Here is a 24,652-nt window from a genome sequence, read left to right on the forward strand (position 1 = left end):
TAATGTTTAAATGTACTGTAAATCAAATGTACTGTACTACATATTTAATATTTTATATCAAATATATACTTTACAAAATATTTTTTTTACTATAAAATTACTATAAAATCAAAGCCGTATGTCTATCCAAGTTGAAGTTTATATCATAATTGAAGTTCCCATGAGATTTTGTTTGGGTGTAATACCGAAAACAGCCACTGGGTGACACACCTGATACACCTGCCATGTAATTTTTAATGCATTTCTGCTGTAACAAATGATTATATTTCTGTCCAGATATCAATTCTGTCACAAAATATGGAACCTTGAGACTTTCAGGCGATTGGTGTTTGGTCAAGATTAGAAAAGATTTTGATTATAAATTATGAAACATGACGAGTACGGTTTCTATGGTAACCCAACATTCAATTTCAAAACGGTTTCCACAGTTTGTAAGCTTTTGAATGATACCTAATTACTAAAATATGTGATATAAAAAAGGCGATAAAAAGATTTCATATAACAACACCGATCAGGTGAAGTGAATAACACTGATGATCTCTTCATCACGGCTCCTGTTAGTGGGTGGGATATATTAGGCAGCAAGTGAACATTTTGTCCTCAAAGTTGATATGTTAGAAGCAGGAGAAATGGGCAAGCGTAAGGATTTGAGCGAGTTTGACAAGGGCCAGATTGTGACGGCTAGACGACTGGGTCAGAGCATCTCCAAAACTGCAGCTCTTGTGGGCTGTTCCCGGTCTGCAGTGGTCAGTATCTATCAAAAGTGCTCCAAGGAAGGACCAGTGGAGAACCGGCCACAGGGTCATGGGCGGCCAAGGCTCATTGATGCACGTGGGGAGCGAAGGCTGGCCCGTGTGGTCCGATCAAACAGACGAGCTACTGGAGCTCAAACTGCTCTATAGGAAGAAGGCAAGCTTCATGGTTCATTGCTCGTAAATGACAGAATTTACATTTTTGAGTGAACTGTCCATTTAAATAGGTCACATTTTTGTGTGCAAAATCCTTTAAAATAATTGTATCAATAATTGATATTTATTTAAATTACATGGGCAATGCTTCACTTTTTATTTCATGCTCATTTTCATATAAAATGTACATTATTTATCAATGTTAAGTTGGGCAATGGCGCCCTCTTGTGCTTTATGGATTCGTCATAAAATAATACTATTAATACTACTACTAATAAAAGATATTGATTATTAATAAAAGCAATACGTTGATTAATTTGTAATAATTTATAAAAAAAACTCTGTGTTGCGCACTATACTTTTATAGGCTATGTGGAACAGGCCCGTTTATTATATATTATATATTTTAATCTCGTATCAATGCAGTGCTCGCCCAGATATTGCATTAACGGGAGAATAATCCAATACTGAGATCACGTTACTCAAACACGGCCCCTCACTTCCTCATATTTGTAAGAGCGTAGAGCACAGCACGAGTTTCTCGAGGCCTCCTCCCGCCCTTTTCCTTTTGATTGACACGCTCTACACCAATCCACGTAGAGTATCTATATACGTCACTAAGTATCAGTTTTACTGACAGCTTCCTCAGCCAATAGGCGCGAAGCGAGGGTTTGCCGATCAAGGTCGCGGTAATGGCTTCCTAGGCAGGACTTACTTTGTGTATGCCGCCAGTAGCTGTGTTTTGTGTGCTTAATGTACATTATAACACAAATCTGCACGTTTAGGAAGAAAGCTCGGGATCTGACACCTCTGTGCCGGGAGTTTTTGCCGATGGGGCTAAGTTTGTATGGCTGAATGAGGCTATCGCCTGTGGTACCGTAGAAGGATGAACTCCATCGCCGGTCGGGATCTCTCAGTGTCCGCTGGATCTGTCAGTAACCCCGGGACAGCGTCCTCCAGAGTCCTGCATGTGGAGCTCACATCACAACAGGTAACGTTACACCTGCAGCATCATATGCGCCGTGTGCGCGCGCTTATTGTGTGTTGAATATCCAGAGAAAAATCTCGTGCATGTGTCACATGTCACCGGATGATCATAACACCGGGCCTCCATGTCCACTCAAGCTCTGGTCAACATTTATGCATGCAATGGGGTTTGAAATTATATATAGTGTTAGTATTAAAGCACTGGCGTGCTCATATAAGTTAATAGAAATATAGGTTGCACAGTGTCACTGTGTGTCTCCAAAACACAAAACAGAGCAGACAGCGTCCTGATATTTATTATGCATGTTCAAAAAAGCTCGAAACTGGCGTGAAAGGTAGTAGTGCCACTCTCAAGTGCACTGACAGCATAATTTCACATTAGCACACATTGCTCTACAAAGAAAAACCCTTGTTTGTTTCATGTCACAGTTTATTATTGACATTTAAATGATTTATCCAAAAGAAAACAGTTTAGTATTTTTTTATTTTATAAAGACTGCAATTAAAGGCACCGTATGTAAGATTTTTAAAAAAAAATTAAATATCCACAAGAACATTGTTATATATTTTGTAGACTTGTGCACTTGCATTATCCCGAATGTTTCCAAGAATGTTTAAATCCAGAGAAATAAGCCATTTTAATTATGCGTCTCCTATCAATGACATCACAATCGCGTTACTCTCCGGTTTTATTTTGTAGAAACCATTGAAACACCAAAGCCGCTTTAATATGTGATGTGTTTTATTACACACTGTTTGGATCATTGATGGACAGAAACTAATGATTGTTCTCCAGCTCAACACAGTTAGTCTTATTGTTTAAATCTGGTGTTCTTGATTTACCGCGTACCATGTTTTACCATGCCTAATATGATCTCGCTAACTGCAGTGTGAACAAGTGTATTGTTCTAAGTGTAGTGTCATTATAACAACACTTTAACACACTCAAGTGTGTGATATGATAAAACAGCGCTGCGTTACCCCACACACACATAAGCGGAAGAAGCGGAAGCGCTTGCAGCAGAATAAAAGCTCCGCCATTTCAAGGCATCATCAAGCCATTCCTTTGTTTTGAATAAGTGACCTTGACTGGGTAAACCCAGCCTGATCTGGCAGTGATTTGATTTCACCCGGCAAATCAGTCTGGAAACCTGTACGTTAATTTCTACTGCTTCTGTTACACTTCTGTGGGAGCCAATCACAGACTGGCTTATCCACCTGGCGCGCTATTGGTGGGTTTAACATGATGACGGATAGAGAAGCGATGGATCTTGGCCATTGATCACGCCTCTTGTGGTCTGATTGGTTGAAGGACTATCTAATTGCGTAAAGGGTCATTTGAATGATGCTCGTTGATCATGCCTCTTGTGCAGTAGAATATACAAAGCAGACCCAGACCAATGTTCAATCTTAAATTGAGCTTGGTCTGGTGATAGCCAGACAATAAGTGACCTCAAGTGACAAAATATTACATATTGTGCCTTTAAAAACATTTTAGGAAAAAATGTGCAAATAGTGTAGTGTTGATGTAACCCTGAGATTGCCATTAGAGAGTAGTTGTGATTGTGTGTTGCAACAATTGCAATAGTGCAGTGTCGCAATACACACAGTGCACATACATGCCCTGAATCTGTCCTAACTGAGAGTGCATGTGGAATGATAGTCATGTCCTGCAGCGATCGTCTGTTTAATCACATCACAGGTTCACAGGAAGTGTTTTGGGGATCGCAGGCTTTCCTGTTAAACAGTATCTGTTGATGACTTGGCATTCTGTGCGGGGAAATGTTGCATTACCTAAAGCTGCGAACATGGGCTGGAGTTACGAGCGGTTTCTTGCAGAAAAGCGTTTCCAGGCAAAATAGTAAAGGAAAAGATGTTTATATGTCATTTTGACACAAATACATATTAATAAATGACATTTTGATGTTTGAAAGTCTGTAGGTTAACATAAATGCAGATATGGGCCTAATTGTAAAACAAACAAACAACATAATTCAATTAATTATCGATTTTAAAATATTGCACCTGTCAATACAGAACAAAAACTCTGTTGCATATTTTGCCGTGAATACTGCCGACGATGCTTTCGCTGTATCAGCAAAACTTAATGAAGTGGTCAAAATCATTTCTAACCCGATGTCTTTGACATATATTGCACATCTGTGCGCGTTTCATAATCAATATAGCCTAGATGAAATTTAAAAATAACATTATAATATTTAAACATAACTATAAAACAAAATACATTGTTTGGCTAAAAAAGTAGCCTAGTCTTCTGCTCCTTTCCTGTCGGCGCTGATAAAATGTTCGCACGACGAGGACGTTCGTTTGGTGAATTTGCCTCGAGTATAGCTGGTGCTGCAGAGAGTAATGCCATAATATTAACAGCAACGATATGCGTCTGTTCATTTATTCTTGTTGAAGTTACCCGCTGAATTGACAACACACTGACGTCAGAGGCACGTCCGCTAACAAACCAATCAATGTTAAGATGCAGCCCTCATAGATGATGACGACAGGACACCAGTGCAAGTGTAAAGTCCTTTAGTGCGCTCGCATAACTGCAATGTGAAAGCAGACCAAAACAAACCAAATGGATACAATGTATCAAAACACGAACTTTGGTGCGGACTTTCAGGTGTGGAAACGCCCAGTGTGTCGCCGGCCTTATGATGGTGATCACCTGTGGCCTGTTGCATGAAGCTTCGGAGTAGGTTTAGAGTTTACAAAACCATACAAATCAAACCTGGTTTAGATGAGGTACACAGCGCTCTATAAAAGTTCTCTGTCAACTCGGGTTTGTTCCAGAGTTTGCTCAACTTACCTGGGTAGCAACTGAAACCGGCTTCATGCAAAATGCCACACTTCTGCTTTAGTTAAAAATGGAATGCAATCAGAAACAGTGAAATGTGAAACCACATGTGAAGTCCCTGTCACATGATGGGCTGTTAGAGCCTGTCACACCTGTCTGAGGTTTATTTGACTGGAAATGGTTATTATGACACCAATTGCTTTGGCAGTCACACAGTCTCTTGTGACTCTTACTGCTTGAGGCAAAGTCCTGAAGGAACACTGTTATGGACTACAGATGACCCCTGTCAGGGCTTGACACTCGCTGTTTTCCCATGATGCCCCTGTGCTCCCAAAAATAGGAGTGCATTTAGAAACTTTAGAGGTGCAACTAACCATTTCTGCAAATATATACAGGTCCTTCTCAAACAATTAGCATATTGTGATAAAGTTCATTATTTTCCATAATGTAATGATAAAAATTAAACTTTCATATATTTTAGATTCATTGCACACCAACTGAAATATTTCAGGTCTTTTATTGTTTTAATACTGATGATTTTGGCATACAGCTCATGAAAACCCAAAATTCCTATCTAAAAAAATGAGCATATCATGAAGCGGTTCTCTAAACGAGCTATTAACCTAATCATCTGAATCAACTAATGAACTCTAAACACCTGCAAAAGATTCCTGAGGCTTTTAAAAACTCCCAGCCTGGTTCATTACTCAAAACCGCAACCATGGGTAAGACTGCCGACCCGACTGCTGTCCAGAAGGCCATCATTGACACCCTCAAGCGAGAGGGGAAGACACAGAAAGACATTTCTGAACGAATAGGCTGTTCCCAGAGTGCTGTATCAAGGCACCTCAGTGGGAAGTCTGTGGGAAGGAAAAAGTGTGGCAAAAAATGAGAAGAGGTGAGCGGACCCTGAGGAAGATTGTGGAGAAGGACCGATTCCAGACCTTGGGGGACCTGCGGAAGCAGTGGACTGAGTCTGGAGGAGAAACATCCAGAGCCGCCGTGCACAGGCGTGGGCAGGAAATGGGCTACAGGTGCCGCATTCCCCAGGTCAAGACACTTTTGGGCTACAGAGAAGCAGCGCTGGACTGTTGCTCAGTGGTCCAAAGTACTATTTTCGGATGAAAGCAAATTTTGCATGTCATTTGGAAATCAAGGTGCCAGAGTCTGGAGGAAGACTGGGGAGAAGGAAATGCCAAAATGCCTGAAGTCCAGTGTCAAGTCCCCACAGTCAGTGATGGTCTGGGGTGCCATGTCAGCTGCTGGTGTTGGTCCACTGTGTTTTATCAAGGGCAGGGTCAATGCAGCTAGCGATCAGGAGATTTTGGAGCACTTCATGCTTCCATCTGCTGAAAAGCTTTATGGAGATGAAGATTTGGTTTTTCAGCAAAACCTGGCACCTGCTCACAGTGCCAAAACCACTGGTAAATAGTTTACTGACCATGGTATTATACTGTGCTCAATTGGCTGCCAACTCTCCTGACCTGAACCCCATAGAGAATCTGTGGGATATTGTGGAGAGAAAGTTGAGAGACGCGAGACCCAACACTCTGAATGAGCTTAAGGCCGCTATCGAAGCATCCTGGGCCTCCATAACACCTCAGCAGTGCCACAGGCTGATCGCCTCCTTTTCTTTTATTGGTCGGATTAAATATGCTAATTTTTTGAAAGAATTTTGTGTCTTCATGAGCTGTATGCCAAAATCATCAGAATTAAAACAATAAAAGACTTGAAATATTTCAGTTGGTGTGCAATGAATCTAAAATATATGAAAGTTTAATTATTATCATTACATTATGGAAAATAATGAACTTTATCACACTATGCTAATTTTTTTAGAAGGACCTGTATATACATAGGGATTACCAGCACACACACACACACACACACACACACACACACACACACACCGAAGCGTGAACGATTTTTGTGATGTTTGTTAAAAACACTGCTGGTCACTTTCAGAAGTTGTAGCGGTGCTTTCTTTTCCCAGGAAGAATGTGAAACACAAATGTTTTAATTCTCAGTTAAATAATTGTTTTAATATAATTTAAATAGATTTTACACACTAATTACAATATCGTATCGAATATCGCATTATTTAACAAGATATTGCATATCGCATTTTTCTTCAATATCGCACAGCCCTATCTATATAAAACACTGTAACAGATTTTTGCCATTCTAGTGTTATTTTAGTATCACTGAGAGACTGTATAGATTTTGATAATATTTTGAATTCAATTTAATTCTGCTTTCATTTTAATTTTAGTAAAAAGTTTGAGTAATTCTGTTGATTTGTCATTTAGTTTTTGTTATTTAAAAATGTCTGTATACATTTTTATTTCAGTTTTAGTTTGGTTCATCAGATTAATGAAACTAAGTAACAGGTTCATTACAACAAAATGAAAATAAAACAATTCTATATATATTTTATTTTATGTCAGTTAACATTTTTTTTTTTCATGGTTTAATTTTTAACAACACTGATACAAGTGTATGTATATATATATATACAGGGCGTCCCAAGCTACACTAATTTACTTTAAATTAATAGAAATGAAATGAAATTACATTAGTTTGTGTAGCCAAATAATAAAACAGGGTTGGAAATTGGACACGGCGAGACTTTTATTTAATAAACAAGCCTGAAATACAACAGGACTCTTATTTTGAAATGTCTGTGCTTTATTACTGCAGGAGCTCATTCAAATTCAGACGACGAGATAAAATATGTGTTTTTACAGTTCACAACATATAACAGTATAAACACCGTACAGTAAACATTGCCATAATTGATCAGCATTAGCTCATAAGCGATCAATGGCATAAATGTGTGCTATTCATTGATTGGTCGAACGCACAACAGCGCCACCTTCAGGCTTTGAAACGTAACGCGCTCACATTTATTTAAAGGGGGGGTGAAACACTCAGTTTCAGTCAGTGTCATGTCAATCTTGAGTACCTATAGAGTAGCATTGCATCCTGCATATCTCCGAAAAGTCTTTATTTTTTTTATAATTATATAAGAAAGATGCGCTGTTCCGAGTCTTTCCGAAAAAAGCCGAGCGGGTGGGGGCGTATCGTGTGAGCGGAGCTAAATAATGACGTGTGCGCGCTGCTGCTATTGTGTTGAGTCGAGTGCGTCGTAAAGCTGTGTCATCCCTAACAGCGGGAAAAAAACTTTATTCAAAATAAAAATATGGCTTTTAATCCGATACAGCCATACATCTATGATCCGGAATCAGACCCAGAGGCTGCAGTTGAACAGGAGCAGCAGCAAAAACGACTAGAGCAGGACGTCTCTATGTGGTACAAGTTATACACTAACTATATAATATGCTTAGCGGCTTGTGTTATTTACATATTTATACTTGAATTATATCGTCGTATTTTTGTCTTTGAAGGTGTACATGTGGGAAGTGCAGTTGTGCACGTGTGTGTGTGTGTGTGTGTGTGTGTGTTTACGCATGGTTTGTGTAGACAATTGTAACGTTATTAAGCGGACTGGTTTTGCACGGCAGGATTAGTTAGTGTTTACATAGAAAGACACGGAATAGTAGCGCATTTGAATGAAGAAGCGCGCTTATTTAGTTCAACATATTTCCCCACTCTTTGTGTATTGTTGTTTGGAGTGCTTTTACAATACACAAACATAAAGTTACACATATAGTGGCCAGCTAAACAAATGTACACGCACTACACATCGCATGCTCCATTGATCAATTAACTATACGTGATCATGTTTGGGCTACTTGATGAGGATAGGCAAAAACACAGACATTTGAAGCAGTCTCACTCACCGCCTGCGGTTCTAACGTTGGGACCTTTATCGTTGGGACTGCTCCATCATTCAGCATTAGGCGATTGGGAAAATCCGGCGTCGAGCTGGGCCTTGTTTATGAAACAGTCGGCACCGAAATGCAGCGAACAGATATAAACATTCGCGCAACTCAGTTGCTGATCCGGAAAAGCAAATTACATCCACTGTTGCCTTAACGCGGGGTTTTTGGAGAATCTGTGCAGGACTGTCTTGGTCTGGCAACCAAAAACGCACTTTTTGATGTCATTGTAATTGTGCACATCACCTGTGCAGCATCCTACGAGCCAGAGCTTTGATGGGCGTAGCCTGTTGCTTTCGCTCTCTCTCTCTCTCTCTCTCTCTCTCTCTCTCTCTCTCTCTCTCTCTCTCTCTCTCTCTCTCTCTCTCTCTCTCTCTCTCTCTCTCTCTCTCTCTCTCTCTCTCTCTCACGCGCTTCCGGTAGAATTGTCCGTACGGCCCATACTAGGAAATTCCGCCCCCATTAACGTCAAAGGGGACCCATGATCGCAAAAAACTTGCCGAAACTTATGACTAACCGGAAGTAGTATTTTTGACAAAGAAATACTCCCATCAAACGTCCACCTTAACTTTTGAAACTTTGTCTATGTTTAGTATGGGATTCCAAGTCTTTAACAGTGTAAAAAGATCAGTATGCATGAAACAGCATTTCACCCCCCCTTTAATGAAATCAGAGCCTTTTGAAGATTAATAATCACATCAGGCAGTATCGGCATTTTTTTTTCCATCTGCAGAACATAATTAAGACACTTGTTATAGAATTAATTTAAGGTATTGAAGACTTTATGATTTAAGAAAACTGATCCGCAGGGATTGTTTATCCGCACAGGTGCTCCAAAATACATTGTAGTTCACACTCGCCTGTTTTTAGTTGCAAATGCGAGTGAAATGGTCGCACTGTCACACCCTTAAACACCATTCATTGGTTTTCCAGCATTTGTTCAACGTGATATGATTGATCAAACTCAGAATGAAGTCGTGCTTTTCATTTTAGCTGTTTGAAACCGCTCTTGACTGCCTAATAAGGGAAAGTTGGTTGTACACTAGCTTGTTTGTTCCTGTGCTAGTTAAGTGGCCTGTTAACCTACAAAATTTACCACTCAACCTCAGAGTCTGGGACACACTGGCCCTGGACCTTCCTCAGTGTTTTGTTGTCTGAAACCAGACAGAAATGGAGGAAAACTGAACAAAGTGTAGTGTTGTTCCTGTAGCTAAAATAATCCTGTGGGGCATCCCATGACTTAGATTTAGTATTTAATGCCTCACGGGCGGAACTGGAAATTCTTTGTGGCCGGTTGTGATGAAAGCTGGTCAGGTGAAGACTTTAGTCTCAGATTAAGTGTTTCATTGAAATGTCAGTGGCCCTGTGCCTTAAATCGGTTCTCTGGATTTTCTCATGTTGTGTAGATTAGGGTCACGATGTTAAACATGGTTTCGTTTTTTTCTTTTTGTAGTTTAATTATTACTTTTAATTCCACTGATCTGCAATTATAATTCACCCTACCTAAAATATAAAGAATAATGCTGTGTTTTTCATGCATCTAATGCTGCAATATTTGGCATTTGTTTTGGCCTACAGTTGTGGTCAGAATTATTCGCACCCCTGAAGTCAGAAAATTCAAAGTGGGGGGGAAATTTCATTACGAAATAAATGTTGTCCTCTAGTGTCACCCAATTATTGCCCCGTCCTTTCCCCAGGATAGCGGCTCTGAGTCTTCTTCTGTAATGCCTGATGAGTTTGGAGATCAGATCCCATTCCTCCATACACAATCTCTCCAGATCCTTCAGATTCCCAGCTCTTCCAGTGTGTGTGTGTGTGTGTTCCAGTACACACACACACACACACACACACACACACACACACACGTCCTCTTCCAGATTCAGAACATCTTTTAGTTGATTGATCTTCTTCATTATTGTCCTGATGGTGGAAATGTGAATTTTCTCTGCTTTCGCTCTTTTCTTATTTTGTGAAGCTCAACAATCTTCTGCTGCACATCAGAACTATATTCTGTGCTTTTACTCATTGTGATGATGATGATTAAGGTAATTTGGCCTTTGTGTTTCCTCATATTTATACTCCTGTGGGACAGGAAGTCACGGCTGGACAATGTCATGCTCCTATAGTGACCCTGGTGTGCTAAAAAACAAAATATGAATAGGAGATATTTTACTCTAGGGGTGCCGTTAATTGTGTCCAACATGTTTTTGGAGAAAAATTACATTTCCCCTCCACTTTCAATTCTTTTGCTTCAATTTTGTGATTTTTTTTTTTTTTAATAGAAGATTTTTACGCCAATCTTCGATCATATTTACAAGACCAGGGGTGTCAATACTTGTGATCACAACCGTATAATGAATTAGAATAAATTAATATTTGAGTACTAAATGCACATGTGATGTTATTGGTGATTTTGTTGAGATGATGTTAAAGTGTTAAATGTCTTCTTTCGGTTATTTGTGTGTATATTTATTTTATTAAATTTTTTCATTAGTTTGTTATTATTATTATTATTATTATTATTTTATTTCTGCTGTCTTGGCCAGGACTCCCTTGAAAAAGAGATTTTGAATCTCAATGGGATTATTTCCTGGTAAAATAAAGGATAATAAAAATATTTTTTTTTTTGATAAATCTTATGATTTTTGACCAGTGTTTTTTGTGCCATTAGTGGGAAGTTGTAACAGCCTCCTAAAAAAACGTTCATTCATGGTCCGGTGAACCCAAAACCTGTCAAACTACACAAGACTTCTTTAAGACTTGGTGGACTAGTTGCAACATCCCTTCTGTGTTCATATCGTAGGCCTTGCTTCTCTTTTTTAACTTACAAAAAATCTCATGGTAAACCTTTCCATGAGATTTTTTGTAAGTTAAAATGGGGAAAAAAACCAACTCCTTTTTCCCCATTGGCTCCTTCAATGCAGTGGATTTGTGCCCGATGTGATGCCATGTTTCGGTCAGGGCGGTGGATTTGGCTTTAATACTGGTGTGACGTGAGACTCACAATGATGTTTTGTGCCTGTGTGTTGGTCTGTTCCTGTTCACTGTCAGTTGCTTGTGATGGAAAATGGAGAGCTGTGAAACATTCAGACTCACTCGAGCGGGTACATAATCGAGTAAAGAGCAGACTTGATACCACAAAATGACGGATTCCGATTTGCTGCTTAATTGGCATTCTCAAAAACGCATTAATTTCTGAATGAAGGATTATAATGCATGTAAGTGTAAAAAACGTTTTGGTTTGATTGCATGAAAGTCTGTTCTGATGAGTATGCATAGGAAAAGTGAAGTAAAAATAAAATTGAAAGGCATAATTTCTTTCTCTCTAACTGTCTTCCTCTCTTTGTCCCAACAGAGGCGTTTACGTCACTTGCGGAGCATCGCGGCCCGTAACATCGTGAACAAGAATGGCTCTCCTCTTCTGGACACTTACTTCACCCTTCACCTCTGCCAGGAAGAGCGGATATCACGAGGTGACTGATGCTAGCTCAACTTGCTGGTCCTCTCACTGAATTTAGTACTTAAAGCTGCAGTGTGTCGTTTCAGAAGTAACAAAATCGCAGAAAGTGAGTGTATTCACACACAGTCTTCCATAGAGACAGAGCGACACGTGTCATAATCTGAAAGCCACAAACCAACCGACTCCATTGACTTTCTATTGTGGGAAGCGGCCTCTTTGTTATTTCTGACTTATTACAAAAAAGTCTGACAATGGCTAAAAGCTGATATGTGACAATGTGTACAGAAAAGAAGCTAAAAAACCCAGGAACAAAAACCCAGAAGTGTTTATAAGCTATTAAGATAAGACCCAAAAACGAGCGTTTAAAGACAAAAAAGTGCATACATTCAATAGAGACGGAGCGCGTCATGCTATATTACACTGAGAACTACGCCCACTGGAGGGGAAAGTAATCAGCGACAGGAAATATAATATATAAAACTGACATATGGATATTTGACAAAATGTTTACTGCACATGTAGACATACTGAGGCACACTGAGTGTCCGGATCCCAAAACTGACCCATTCTTCCTGCTGAAGCTTCACATCTTATTGCCTGTGTCCACTTTTGTCTCCTTAAGCGCTCGTTTTTTGGGGTCGAGAACTTATAAAAACGTAGTTATGTGTTTTTTAGCTTGTTTGCTGCACATCTTTTCACATATCAGCTTTTAGACATTATTCTGTTTTTTGTAAAAAGTCCGAAATGACAAAGAGGCCGCCTCACGCAATACAAAGTCAATGGAGTGTGTTGGATTGTTTGCCCTCCCCCGGCGTGGGTGTGGCCTAAATACCTCTGTCTCTATTGGACTATCAAGGAGATGGCCCTCTCAATATTTAAATTCATCAGTTACAACCCCCCCCTAATATTTCAACATGAAAGTCACTGTAGATCAAAAGAAAAATATGTAGAATTCATTTATTTTGTAACAATAATTTTGTTGCTAATCAAATATGAGTTTGTCATAATAAATCAGACAAAAAATACTCCCCCTCCATTGAACCGATTGGTAACGCCCAACAAATGAGTTGCACTTTCAGCAAAACAACATGAGTGGTGTTTGGAAGAGCACACGGGTAACGTTAGCGGCAAAAAAAAGAAGAGAAACACTGCACAGTGGACTATATCGGTAAAATCCACTATCGGTCGACCTCTAATTATAAGTGTCTTTACTAGGGATGGGTACCGAAACCCGGTATTAAACGGGCCCCGGGGGTGAATTTTGAAAGACCGTCGTATTGATAAGCTCGGACGTTATCGGTTCTGCTGTCGGTACTTTTGAAAGTACACACACACAGACACACACACACACACACACACACACACACACACACACACACACACACACACATGTTGGTCTATGTGGTTTACAGGGACTCTCCATAGGCGTAATGGTTTTTATACTGTACAAACCGTATTTTCTATCCCCTTACACTGCCCCTGCCCCTAAACCTACCCATCACACACACACACACACACACACACTGCCCCTAAACCTACCCATCACAGGAAACATTCTGCATTTTTACTTTCTGAAAAAAACATCATTTAGTATGTTTTTAAGGCCGTTTGAATTATGAGGACATTTGATATGTCCTCATAAACCACATTTATAGTGTAATACCAGTGTAATACCCATGTAGTTATACAAATTTGTGTCCTCATAAACCACATAAACAGGCTCACACAGACACACAGACACACACACACAGACACACACACACAGACACACACACACACACAGACACACACACACAGACACACACACACACACACACACACACACACAGCGGAGAGAGCGGCGCAAAGGATAGCCGAGGACAGAACTAAACATTCAAACATAGCCTGGTTACACTTTAGATCTGTGATTTTATTTTAGGCTTTGGCTTCCAAAGATTACAATAATTATATTTATGTCTAACGCAACTTAATTCCCTTTGCAGCAACGCTGTCATTTCTCCTGACGAATTACTGCAAATTGAACAACCAAATGCAAAGAGAAAATCACTTTCAGCTCTTGAATGAATAACTTCAGCTTTAATAAGCATTAATTTAGGCTATTTATGATAAACTATGCAGTGTTATTTTACATTTGATTACTAGAATTCTTCCTGAAATGAAAGCACTGTAGGCTGTGTATTTTTGTTAAATGTGTGTGTATATGTGTATGTATATATATATATATATATATATATATATATATATATATATATATATATATATATATATATATATATATATATATATATAATCTCAAAAAGTACCAATAAGAATACCGTTAAAGCTCCAGACCGATAAGCAGTATCGGTAAGAGTAGTAATACCGTTAAAACCTTAACGATACCCATTCCTAGTCTTTACTGAATGTGTCACTCAGCATTTAAAAGCTTTGGGATAACTTCTAACTTGCTGCTTTTCCTTTTCCAGATTTTTATAAGAGTGAAGTGATCCGAGACTCATTGGTGAGTGCTTTCGTTTTCATTGGTGTTTGGTGAAGCGGTTTAATGCTTATTATTTAAACCTTGTGAAATGGTAGCCGGAGTACAGCACAGCGTGGTGTAGCTTAACATGTTGCAGCGTTGCAGATCAGCGTTCTCCGCTGTCTCCTCTGGATTTATGAAAGTGAATGTCTTTTGGTTCAGCCTTATGGGATTGCTGAAAACTGAACAATGGTAGCAATAGCTTTCATAGTTAATTTATTACTGTTAAACCATATTAAATATAGGATCTTTGAACAGTTTAAGACCTAAATTAAGGATTAATTGGATCTTAAAGGTGAGGTGTGTAATTTTTTTTTATGCTTAAATATAAAAAACATATGGCTTTATGGTTAACAACAGCAGCAGTGGCTCAACCAATGATGTGAGTTTAATCTGTTTGACCAGCCAATGGCAGCTTGGGGTGGGGGGTATTCACATACCTCGAGTATGTGGAGAAAATAGTCATTTTATAAATAATCTTAAAAAGAGTATTTTTGGTGATGGTAATACAGAAATTACACACTTCTCCCTATACATTTAATATATTTTATACACCAATAGGTACCATCATTATCATATTTAGCCATAATAAGAGTTGTATAGCGCCCTATGAAATCCGAAACAATACACTTTTTCTCAGTTTTAATTGTTCTGGATTCCATTAAAACAATTTTGGACTCCGTCTTAATGGTTAAATAAAATGTTAGTACTCAAAAAGCATTTATAACTAATTTAAACAATGAAACTTATATAATTTATCAACAATTAATTAAAAGTATAAGAAAAATTACATGTTTAGGGCCCTATGAAATGCATTTTATTTTTCTTTCTCAAATTCTGATTCGAGAAATTTGATTGCTCAAATTTTCCATTTTAATGGTTTTAATTAAAATGTAAAAATTAGAAAAATCATGTCTAATTAATTGTATTCATAAAAATAACAATTTATTATTTTTAAAAATAAAATAGAATTTCTGAAACAAAACAAAAACATTTCGTAGAAATTTTGTGTTGTGTATTATTTGTCTGGCAATCAAACGAAGGCACAAAACATTAATTGAATGTATCTTTTAATATATTAGAAAGGATTATAATTACCTCTTCCATAGACATCAGTGTGTATTTTACAAACTCTAAATGTATTGTTTTTTTTAGTACTTATGTGAATTTATATGTTTGAAAACTAAAATAAACAGTATGTGGTTGAAAACACTGAAAAGTTCTGCTCTGAGCACGCCTGTCTCTGGCTAAAGTCAACATTTGGGTTTAGCAGAGGATCATGTGATGCACTTGATCATTCGCTCCAGGGACCAGTCTCTGATTACACCGGTGTGATCGTACGTGCGAGAGGCTTAAAAACAATACATTTTCTGACACAAATTTTTGAAATGTAGGCTTAAATCTTTTTATTTTTTTGAGAAATGCTTGGTTTTCACCGAACACGTACTCATATTGTATTGTATTGATATATCGAGATATCTGGCATGAAAATCGAGATTTTGTGCCTGTCGTTCAGCCCTAATTGAGACGTATCTAAATTCTACTGTACGACATTTACATTTACATTTACGCATTTGGCAGACGCTTTTATCCAAAGCGACTTACATTGCATTCAAGGTACACATTTTGTCAGTACGACAGCAATACATTTCTGCCACAATTTCAAGTTAAGTTGAACTTTTATTTTGACGGGTTGCCGTGAAGATGATTATGATATGATGATAATTTCTCAAATGAAACGTTGCAATGAAAAAATAAATCGTTTTTAATTGCAAGTTGATAGTGTGCGGGACTTCTCTTTTTTCATTTGTTGATAATTGGACTTTTTTTGTCGTGCTCTGCTATCACACACAGGTGTGCGACGTTTGTGATTGATCAAATGAAACGGTGAAATGCTGATGAAGTGACTCTGGAGATGAAGTTTAATGCGTTCATGTAATGCGTGGGTAAAAAGCATTCATTCACACAGAGACACCCAGAACATCCAGGATTCTTACTTGAATATCTTTTTTCTTGCGGTTTAATATTCACAGACAATAGTAGTTAAGTGTACTGACCTCCTTTGTATTTATTCATAAAACATTTGACAAAATCGGTGCAATTTCACGTTATTGTAGTAAATTTCTTTTTTATGACTGCATCCCACGATTCCGTCCGTGTTTTCTGCATCGCTGAAATCATAGGGCCCTAGTTTTAATCATGTATCCTGAAGGCAGGGGCTGTAGTAAGGCGATGTCCTCAGGACTTCATCTTCACACGTATGGCACATCTACCCTCTCACCTACACACAGGCACTGAGCTCCCAGCAGCACCGCTTCGTTTACTCATATAAAACAGCTTCGCTAAATGGACTTTTTGGGGTCACACCGGCAACCTTTTACTTTTGAAACAATCCCTTATTTTACTACGCCAAGAAGGCCTCCGAGCCACTAAAGCGGATGTGGCTGGCTTCATTGAGGACTGGAAAGCGGTTTAATGACCACGTGGTCACTCTGTCCAAGCCTGTAAATCTGTCGAAAAACACTGACGCATAGCAACACAACACACAAAAGCAAAAGGATCATCAGTAATGTGATTTACACAGACATGATGAGAGGTTAATCTGACTGTAATGGACGTTATGATGATCATAGTGCTGAAATGACATATTGTAGGCTATGAGTACTCGACTGTATTTAATAGTGTGTGTTTTCATATGAGATGACACACCCCGGCTCGAGGCCTGTTCTGGGTGTGCTTCTCTTTCTATTTACAGAGTAGGCACAGCTGCATTTAATGCAGTTTTTTATTATTAAATTTACAAATTGCTGATCACTTAAGTATAATATTATGGATAGTGGTCTGTAATTTTGTTTATTGTTATACACACACCGATCAGGCATAACATTATGACCTAATATTGTGTTGGTCCCCCTTTTGCTGACCCGTCGAGGCATGGACTCCACTAGACCCCTGAAGGTGTGCTGGGGTTTCTGGCACCAAGATGTTAGCAGCAGATCCTTTAAGCCCTGTAAGTTGTGAGGTGGGGCCTCCATGGATCGGACTTGTTTGTTCGGCTCATCCCACAGATGCTCGATTGGATTGAGATCTGGGGAATCTGGAGGCCGAGTCAACGCCTCAAACTCGTTGTGCTCCTCAAACCATTCCTGAAGCATTTGTGCTTTGTGTCAGGAGCATTATCCTGCTGGAAGAGCCACAGCCACCAGAATACCGTTTCCATCAAAGGCTGAACATGGTCTCAGCAATGCTTAGGTAGGTGGAGCGTGTCAAAGTAACATCCACATGGATGGAGGACCCAAGGTTTCCCAGCAGAACATTGGCCAAAGCATCACACTGCCTCCGCCGGCTCGCCTTCTTCCCATAGTGCATCCTGGGGCCATGTGTTCCCCAGGTAAGCCACACACACACACACACCCGGCCATCCACGTGATGTAAAAGAACACGTGATTCCTCAGACCAGGCCACCTTCTTCCATTGCTCCGTGGTCCAGTTCTGATGCTCACGTGCCACTGTTGGTGCTTTCGGCGGGGTCAGGGGTCAGAGGTCACCCTGACTGGTCCATACGCCTCAAACTGAGCTGCTCTGTGTATTCTGACAGCTTTCTATCAGAACCAGCATTAACTTCTGGGGCAGTTTGAGCTCCAGTAGCTCGTCTGTTTGATCGGACCGCACGGGCCAGCCTTCGCTCCCCACGTGCATCAATGAGCCTTGGCCGCCCATGACCCTGTGGCCGGTTCTCCACTGGTCCTTCCTTGGAGCACTTTTGATAGATACTGACCACTGCAGACCGGGAACAGCCCACAAGAGCTGCAGTTTTGGAGATGCTCTGACCCAGTCGTCTAGCCGTCACAATCTGGCCCTTGTCAAACTCGCTCAAATCCTTACGCTTGCCCATTTTTCCTGCTTCTAACACATCAACTTTGAGGACAAAATGTTCACTTGCTGCCTAATATATCCCACCCACTAACAGGAGCCGCGATGAAGAGATCATCAGTGTTATTCACTTCACCTTCACACTGAAAATCTTACAAATAATGCTTAAACTATTTTAGTGAGCAATTGTAACTGATACTGTGTTGTCAGACACTAACAAAATCTTTTCTTCTTTAACCTCTGACCTTCTTGCCCCTCTCTGCTTCCTATGTTGTTTCTTCATTTCCCTTTCTTTCTGGCCTTCCTGTACGTCCTTCCGGTCTCTCATGTAATCACTCCTTCTTCGTGTCAGCCCCTCTGGGGGTCACTGATGGCTGTTTTGTATTTATTTCTGCTGACCGAGTCACTGTGATGGTAGTTTTGTCAGCTGCACATCCTCTTGGAGAAAGACCTTCTTTAGCCTGCAGACTGCATGTTGGGACTGTTTTGCAAATCTGTTTCTGCTTTTAGGCCTTGAAAGCTTAGCTTGCTGCATCATTGACTATTCTGATAGGCCACACTTATGCATTATTAATAAAATCGACATTTCTAACAGTCTTAATTGCTGGCCTATTTGATCATATATTGGCTGAACTTTTGTTGGTATTAGTTTAAAAGCTTAAAGGGCATATTGCAGGTTAGAGACTCCAGTGAATCAATGTATAGATTAACAATGTAGTAAAATATACATATAAATACACTAATTAGTCTTTTGGAGTCGTTATCGGTCTTTGTCAGGTGATGTCACACTCGTGAGAACTGAAGTGCATTATGGGCGGAGTATGGTATCAGTGTTGTGAGGTTCTGTTGTTAGTAGGGGTGTCCCCGACTAAGGATTTACACATTCGAATCAGAATTGTCGAATCTCTCTATGGTTGACTGATAGTCGAATCATCAGTGTGTGTGTGATTGGGTTGGGAGGGGCACGACACTAGTTAGCTGAAGGGTAAAACTATTTTTATTTTCCTTTACACACTGACTGCACACAGCAACAACTTTTACTAAAGCGACCAAAACTGCCTGCCAACTGACAGACGAACTGACAATGGCTTTCTTATTTAGGTTTAAATAAAAGGTAAAGTGGTGGATAAACAATCGTAAAACGCTTTCTCATAACATTTTAAAGCTGCGATTGAAATACAGAACATCACACAAATATATATAAAAAAAAATATATATATAAGGTTCACATTATAATCACTGAAGCTGTTACAAAGCTGCGGTCCTGCGAAAACTGCAATGAATCTTTTATTGGCATTGTGTTTTATACTCTGTTGGTTATGAAAGGATTGGTGTTTTGAGTGGTATTTAGCGAACACATCTGATTGGCCATTGCGTTCACATGCTTAAAGGTGGGGTGAGTGCTTTCTGGTAACCGTTGTTGATATTTCAAATCACCAAAACAAACACGCCCCTACCCCCAAAAGGGTCTCGCCCCTATTTTGATAGCTCCGCCCCACACATACGTAACCCAGAGGCATCATGGCAGAATCTGTGTGTATCTAATCCAGGTCGAATATTCAATGAAAAAGTCATCGCTTCTATCCCAAAAACACAAACCGTTCTTGTGAACAACTCGATAGAACACGAGCAAGACAGTCCAACTAACGAACATATTACAATTATGACAAGATTAGAGTTACAGCAATCACAAAAACACACACAAACCATTCTCATGGACAGCTCGATAGTACACAAGCACACAGTCCAGCTAACGACATATTACTATTATGACCAGATTAGAGTTATAGCGATCACAAAACACAAACCATTCTCATGGACAGCTCGATAGAACACGAGCCGACAGTCCAACTAACGATATATTACTATTATGACCAGATTAGAGTTATAGCGATCACAAAACACAAACTGTTCTCATGAACAACTCGATAGCACGTGCCGACAGTCCAGCTAACGACATATATTATGACATGATTTGAGATAGCGATCAAAATGTTCTCATGAACAACTCTATAGAACACGAGCACGACAGTCCAGCTGATGACATATTACAATTATGACCAGATTAGGATTATATAGATCATGAAAAGAGGAAACAAACATATATTAGGAGTTTAGTATCTTACTTGTCGGAGACATTGTGTGAGCTGACGCTTGAAACCTTAAAACACTGAGGGGATTTAGATGCTCATATGGTGTGGAAATGAACGGGTCTTTATCATGGCTGAAGCAAGACAATACTATCACAGATGGACTAACAAGCGAACATGACACACGAGCATAGTCAAGCAGCATATATTAGGCTAGTTCTCGGCTAATGTCCGTCATGTGTGACTCGTGTTTTGAATAATGACGTGCACAGAGTGAGAGCGAGCGCTCTTCTCACCATCATTAGTAGACACGCCCCTTACCTGCTGATTGGCTACAAGTTTGTTATTCCACTCGGCCCGTGTCCTTTTGAAAAAACACTTACCCCACCTTTAATGGATATATGTGTGTTTGCCTACAAAGCTCAATGCTGCAAAAAACACATTTTAAAGCAGCCGGCTATGAAAAACCCTGTTCTTAAATGTTTTCTTGTATGTTTTTCAGAACCCGACATGGCGGAGCTTAGATTTTGCCATGCTGCCGGACCTCTTGGACACGTCTGTGTCGTGTTTTGTGGTGAGAATATGGGGTGGGAGAGAAGAACTGTACCAACTGCTTATTGAGTGGAAGGTCAACCTAGATGGACTCAGATACACAGGACAGCAGGTGAGTGGTCAGAATATATGCATTTGTAACCCCTACTGTTCAGACCGGGACTCGAACCCCGGTCCGCCGCATGAGAGTCGGACGCTCTAACAAGGAGGCTAAAGGCTGCAACCTCTGGTGTCAGTCACTAGAGCGGTTCTTGAGGTCAGAGGAGTGAGGTTTACTCGCACAGCAACTACTACTAGCTGGCCTCTGTTACACATGTACATTTTCTATTCTCTACCTAGTAGGGTACAATGGGGCTAAATGTGCTTTTCACTACTCCCATAGTTTATGATTGCAGGACACACACACACACACACACACACACACACACACACACACACACACACACACACACACACACACACACACACACACTCACTCACTCACTCACTCACTCACTCACTCACTCACTCACTCACTCACTCACTCACTCACTCACTCACTCACTCACTCACTCACTCACTCACTCACTCACTCACTCACTCACTCACTCACTCACTCACTCACTCACTCACTCACTCACTCACTCACTCACTCACTCACTCACTCACTCACTCACTCACTCACTCACTCACTCACTCACTCACTCACTCACTCACTCACTCACTCACTCACTCACTCACTCACTCACTCACTCACTCACTCACTCACTCACTCACTCACTCACTCACTCACTCACTCACTCACTCACTCACTCACTCACTCACTCACTCACTCACTCACTCACTCACTCACTCACTCACTCAATCACTCACTCACTCACTCACTCACTCACTCACTCACTCACTCACTCACTCACTCACTCACTCACTCACTCACTCACTCACTCACTCACTCACTCACTCACTCACTCACTCACTCACTCACTCACTCACTCTCATACACACACACACGTTTGTATTAACATTGATGGAGCAACAGATCAAAATAAATCATAAGTTGTTTTGTTTGTTTAAAAATCATATAAATGTATAAGGTGGTGAGGGGGGGCTTTTTTACTCACACGGGGCAAAAGACACACACATACTTAAGCTAAAATATTGTGTTTAGTAATTTCTAAGTTAATACTTGTTCAAAATAATCACTTTAGCAACGTTTGAACTATTTTCTGTATTATTTTGATACATAAGTCATTTTTGTTCAATAAATATGATGTCATTAAAATATGCTAACATAAAAAATATTTGTAAAATATAGAATTTTTTTTTTTTTAAACAAAAGTACAGTTCTGAAAGCATTGAATGAGATTGTGTTATACTTTAATATAGATTTACAGTAGTAATTACTTATATTTTATTATATGACATGATTAATATATGATTAAAATATAATCCATCTAGCGAATACTTGCGACTGTTGTTTTTGACTCTATATGTGTATATGTGGAGGCTTTGTGGTCTGATATTTATGACTGGCTTTTCCCAAAAGTGTCTCACCGAAGACTTATTTACGTTACATTTATCCCAAGCCACTTGCATTGCATTTTAAAGTACACATTTAACATTTTTGTCAGTTCTTGCTTTCCCTGGGAATCGAACCCACGCTCTACTTGTTGAGCTACAGGACAGCCTTCACCGTAAAGGACATTATTTTTGGACTTGTAATAGACAATAGCAATGATAACTTCCTGATTAACAACATCCTCATGCTGGGGAAATTATATATACACACATGTTCTGTTACTGCTGTTTGTACATGATTATTTGTTCATCAATAAAAATAAACAGATAAAAAAACTACTTTTATATATGAGGGTTCCATTATAAATAGGGTGATTTATCTCTAAAGTGGACACCCAACTTAATATATGATGTTTCCCATCTGACTCTAACCATGTCATGTCAGTTATCATGTTAATTATTGAGCCTTTTGCCCCAATTCTTCCGTTATTGAAAAACTATACCTTTAATTACCTTGAACAAAACCTTGTCTTATAATATATTCTATGAGAATATAGCAATTCTCATTTGCTACAACATTTTAAAAAACATCAAAGATTAGATCAAATTTCCACGTGCATCTTGAAAAGCAAAAGTGCTGAGGCAAGGTTGTGTGACATCTGGTGGTTGAGAGGAGAATCAAATTAAATGTTCAATCGGTATTGTTAATCAGTAAAATATGTCTAAAATCATACAACACTTATATGTTAAGGTTAGCTTGAGTAATTGTAGTTATTATTATTATAATATTATACTCTAAAAAAGATCAGTAGAGGTATTTTCTGCAGAAAAGTTAACAGACATTTTCTTAAAAGCCTAAAACACAACACTAAGACGCCTATTGAAAATTCCTTCATATCAAGACATTAGGTCCTATCTTTACAGATTATTATATATAAATAAAATATTTAAATGATATATATAATTCTGCTTCAAATTCACATCCTTTGACATTTGTCTTTTCTCTCAGATTCGCTCCAGAAATCCCAATGAGATCCTTTTTGGACTGAACGATGGCTACTATGCAGCTGAGTTTGATCAGAAGGTATTGTTCAAACTCTTGGAATGGCCTTCAAAATAAATTCCAGGCCGAATGCACTTCCATCTCTTGGGTTTTCAGCCTGTAGAGTCCTTCATATGGTGAGAGGAACCTCTTGTGAAGCTCATGGACCGTTTGCTTTTCCACAGGAGAATTCTGACAGGAAGAAGAACAGTTTGCTCCAGGTGGACCAGAGCTCTGTCAGAAACTCCTACAGCGTTTTCTCTTTACTGAGGTGAGACGGACTCCATTTAAAGGGAACATATCATGGAAAAAAGGCCTTAAGTTTACTTTTACATGCACTAATCAGTGCTCCTTCCAGAATTATGATTTTTGAAGTAGATTTTAGGTAACTAACTCGATTTAAACTCGCACCAAAAGCACACGCACCGCTGATCTAGATAAGTAAAAACACTGACAGAATCTACTCATAAAAACAGAATTTACTGTGCAACACGAAAATTAATTTGTCATATTTTGGATAAATCAAAAGCAGGTCAGTACACTTAAATCACATCGTGATATGGACTAGTGTCTGTGAATATTACATTCACATAAACCACAAGAAGCCTGTGAATCCTGCATGTTCTTCGTGTTTCTGTGTGAATGAATGGCGCAAGACGTCAAACGCCTCAAAATAAAAGTTCGCTTTAACTTGTGACAAATATATTACTATTGTATTGTAGTCTTAATGTAATACTACTACTAATAATATCAACAACAATACAATAATTATCAGAACTTTATTTTTAAAGGAGTAATCACAAAGTTTTTTCCATGTTTTAGTTTCAACAGTAAACCATCCATTTGTTTGCTAACAAATGAAAGGGTTTATTTCAATTTCATTTGATTTAAAAAATAATTCAAAGTTTTAAGCCACTCACTTTACCTGGTGGAGGTGGACGGTGGCTCTAGTATTTTTTTCTTCTTTAAAATTACCAAGATTTCCATCAATGATTGTATATTAAGAGCAGGGACACGTTTGTGTGCATTTAGTTTTGTGGTTTGACCGGGAAGAATAGAGTTTCTCTCCGC

General features: G+C 39.2%; 1 protein-coding gene across 2 annotated transcripts in view; it reads left to right on the forward strand.

The window, feature by feature from the left end:
• Positions 1 to 1,577: 1,577 nt before the first annotated feature.
• The window catches only part of uvrag (UV radiation resistance associated gene), a 182,155-nt gene continuing 159,080 nt past the window's right edge, over positions 1,578 to 24,652 (forward strand). Inside the window, exons 1-6 of one of the 2 annotated variants that reach the window (XM_067433356.1) lie at positions 1,578 to 1,899; positions 11,905 to 12,022; positions 14,475 to 14,509; positions 20,993 to 21,154; positions 23,549 to 23,623; positions 23,767 to 23,852. In XM_067433356.1, coding sequence (XP_067289457.1) covers positions 1,795 to 1,899; positions 11,905 to 12,022; positions 14,475 to 14,509; positions 20,993 to 21,154; positions 23,549 to 23,623; positions 23,767 to 23,852 — 581 coding nt within the window. In that variant the 5' untranslated portion in view covers positions 1,578 to 1,794. Of the gene's footprint in view, positions 1,900 to 11,617; positions 11,768 to 11,904; positions 12,023 to 14,474; positions 14,510 to 20,992; positions 21,155 to 23,548; positions 23,624 to 23,766; positions 23,853 to 24,652 lie in introns of those variants that run through there. The other variant, XM_067433357.1, reaches the window with a different exon arrangement.

The sequence above is a fragment of the Pseudorasbora parva genome, chromosome 23 (assembly GCF_024679245.1).
Source record: "Pseudorasbora parva isolate DD20220531a chromosome 23, ASM2467924v1, whole genome shotgun sequence".
NCBI classification, from domain to species: Eukaryota; Metazoa; Chordata; class Actinopteri; order Cypriniformes; family Gobionidae; genus Pseudorasbora; species Pseudorasbora parva.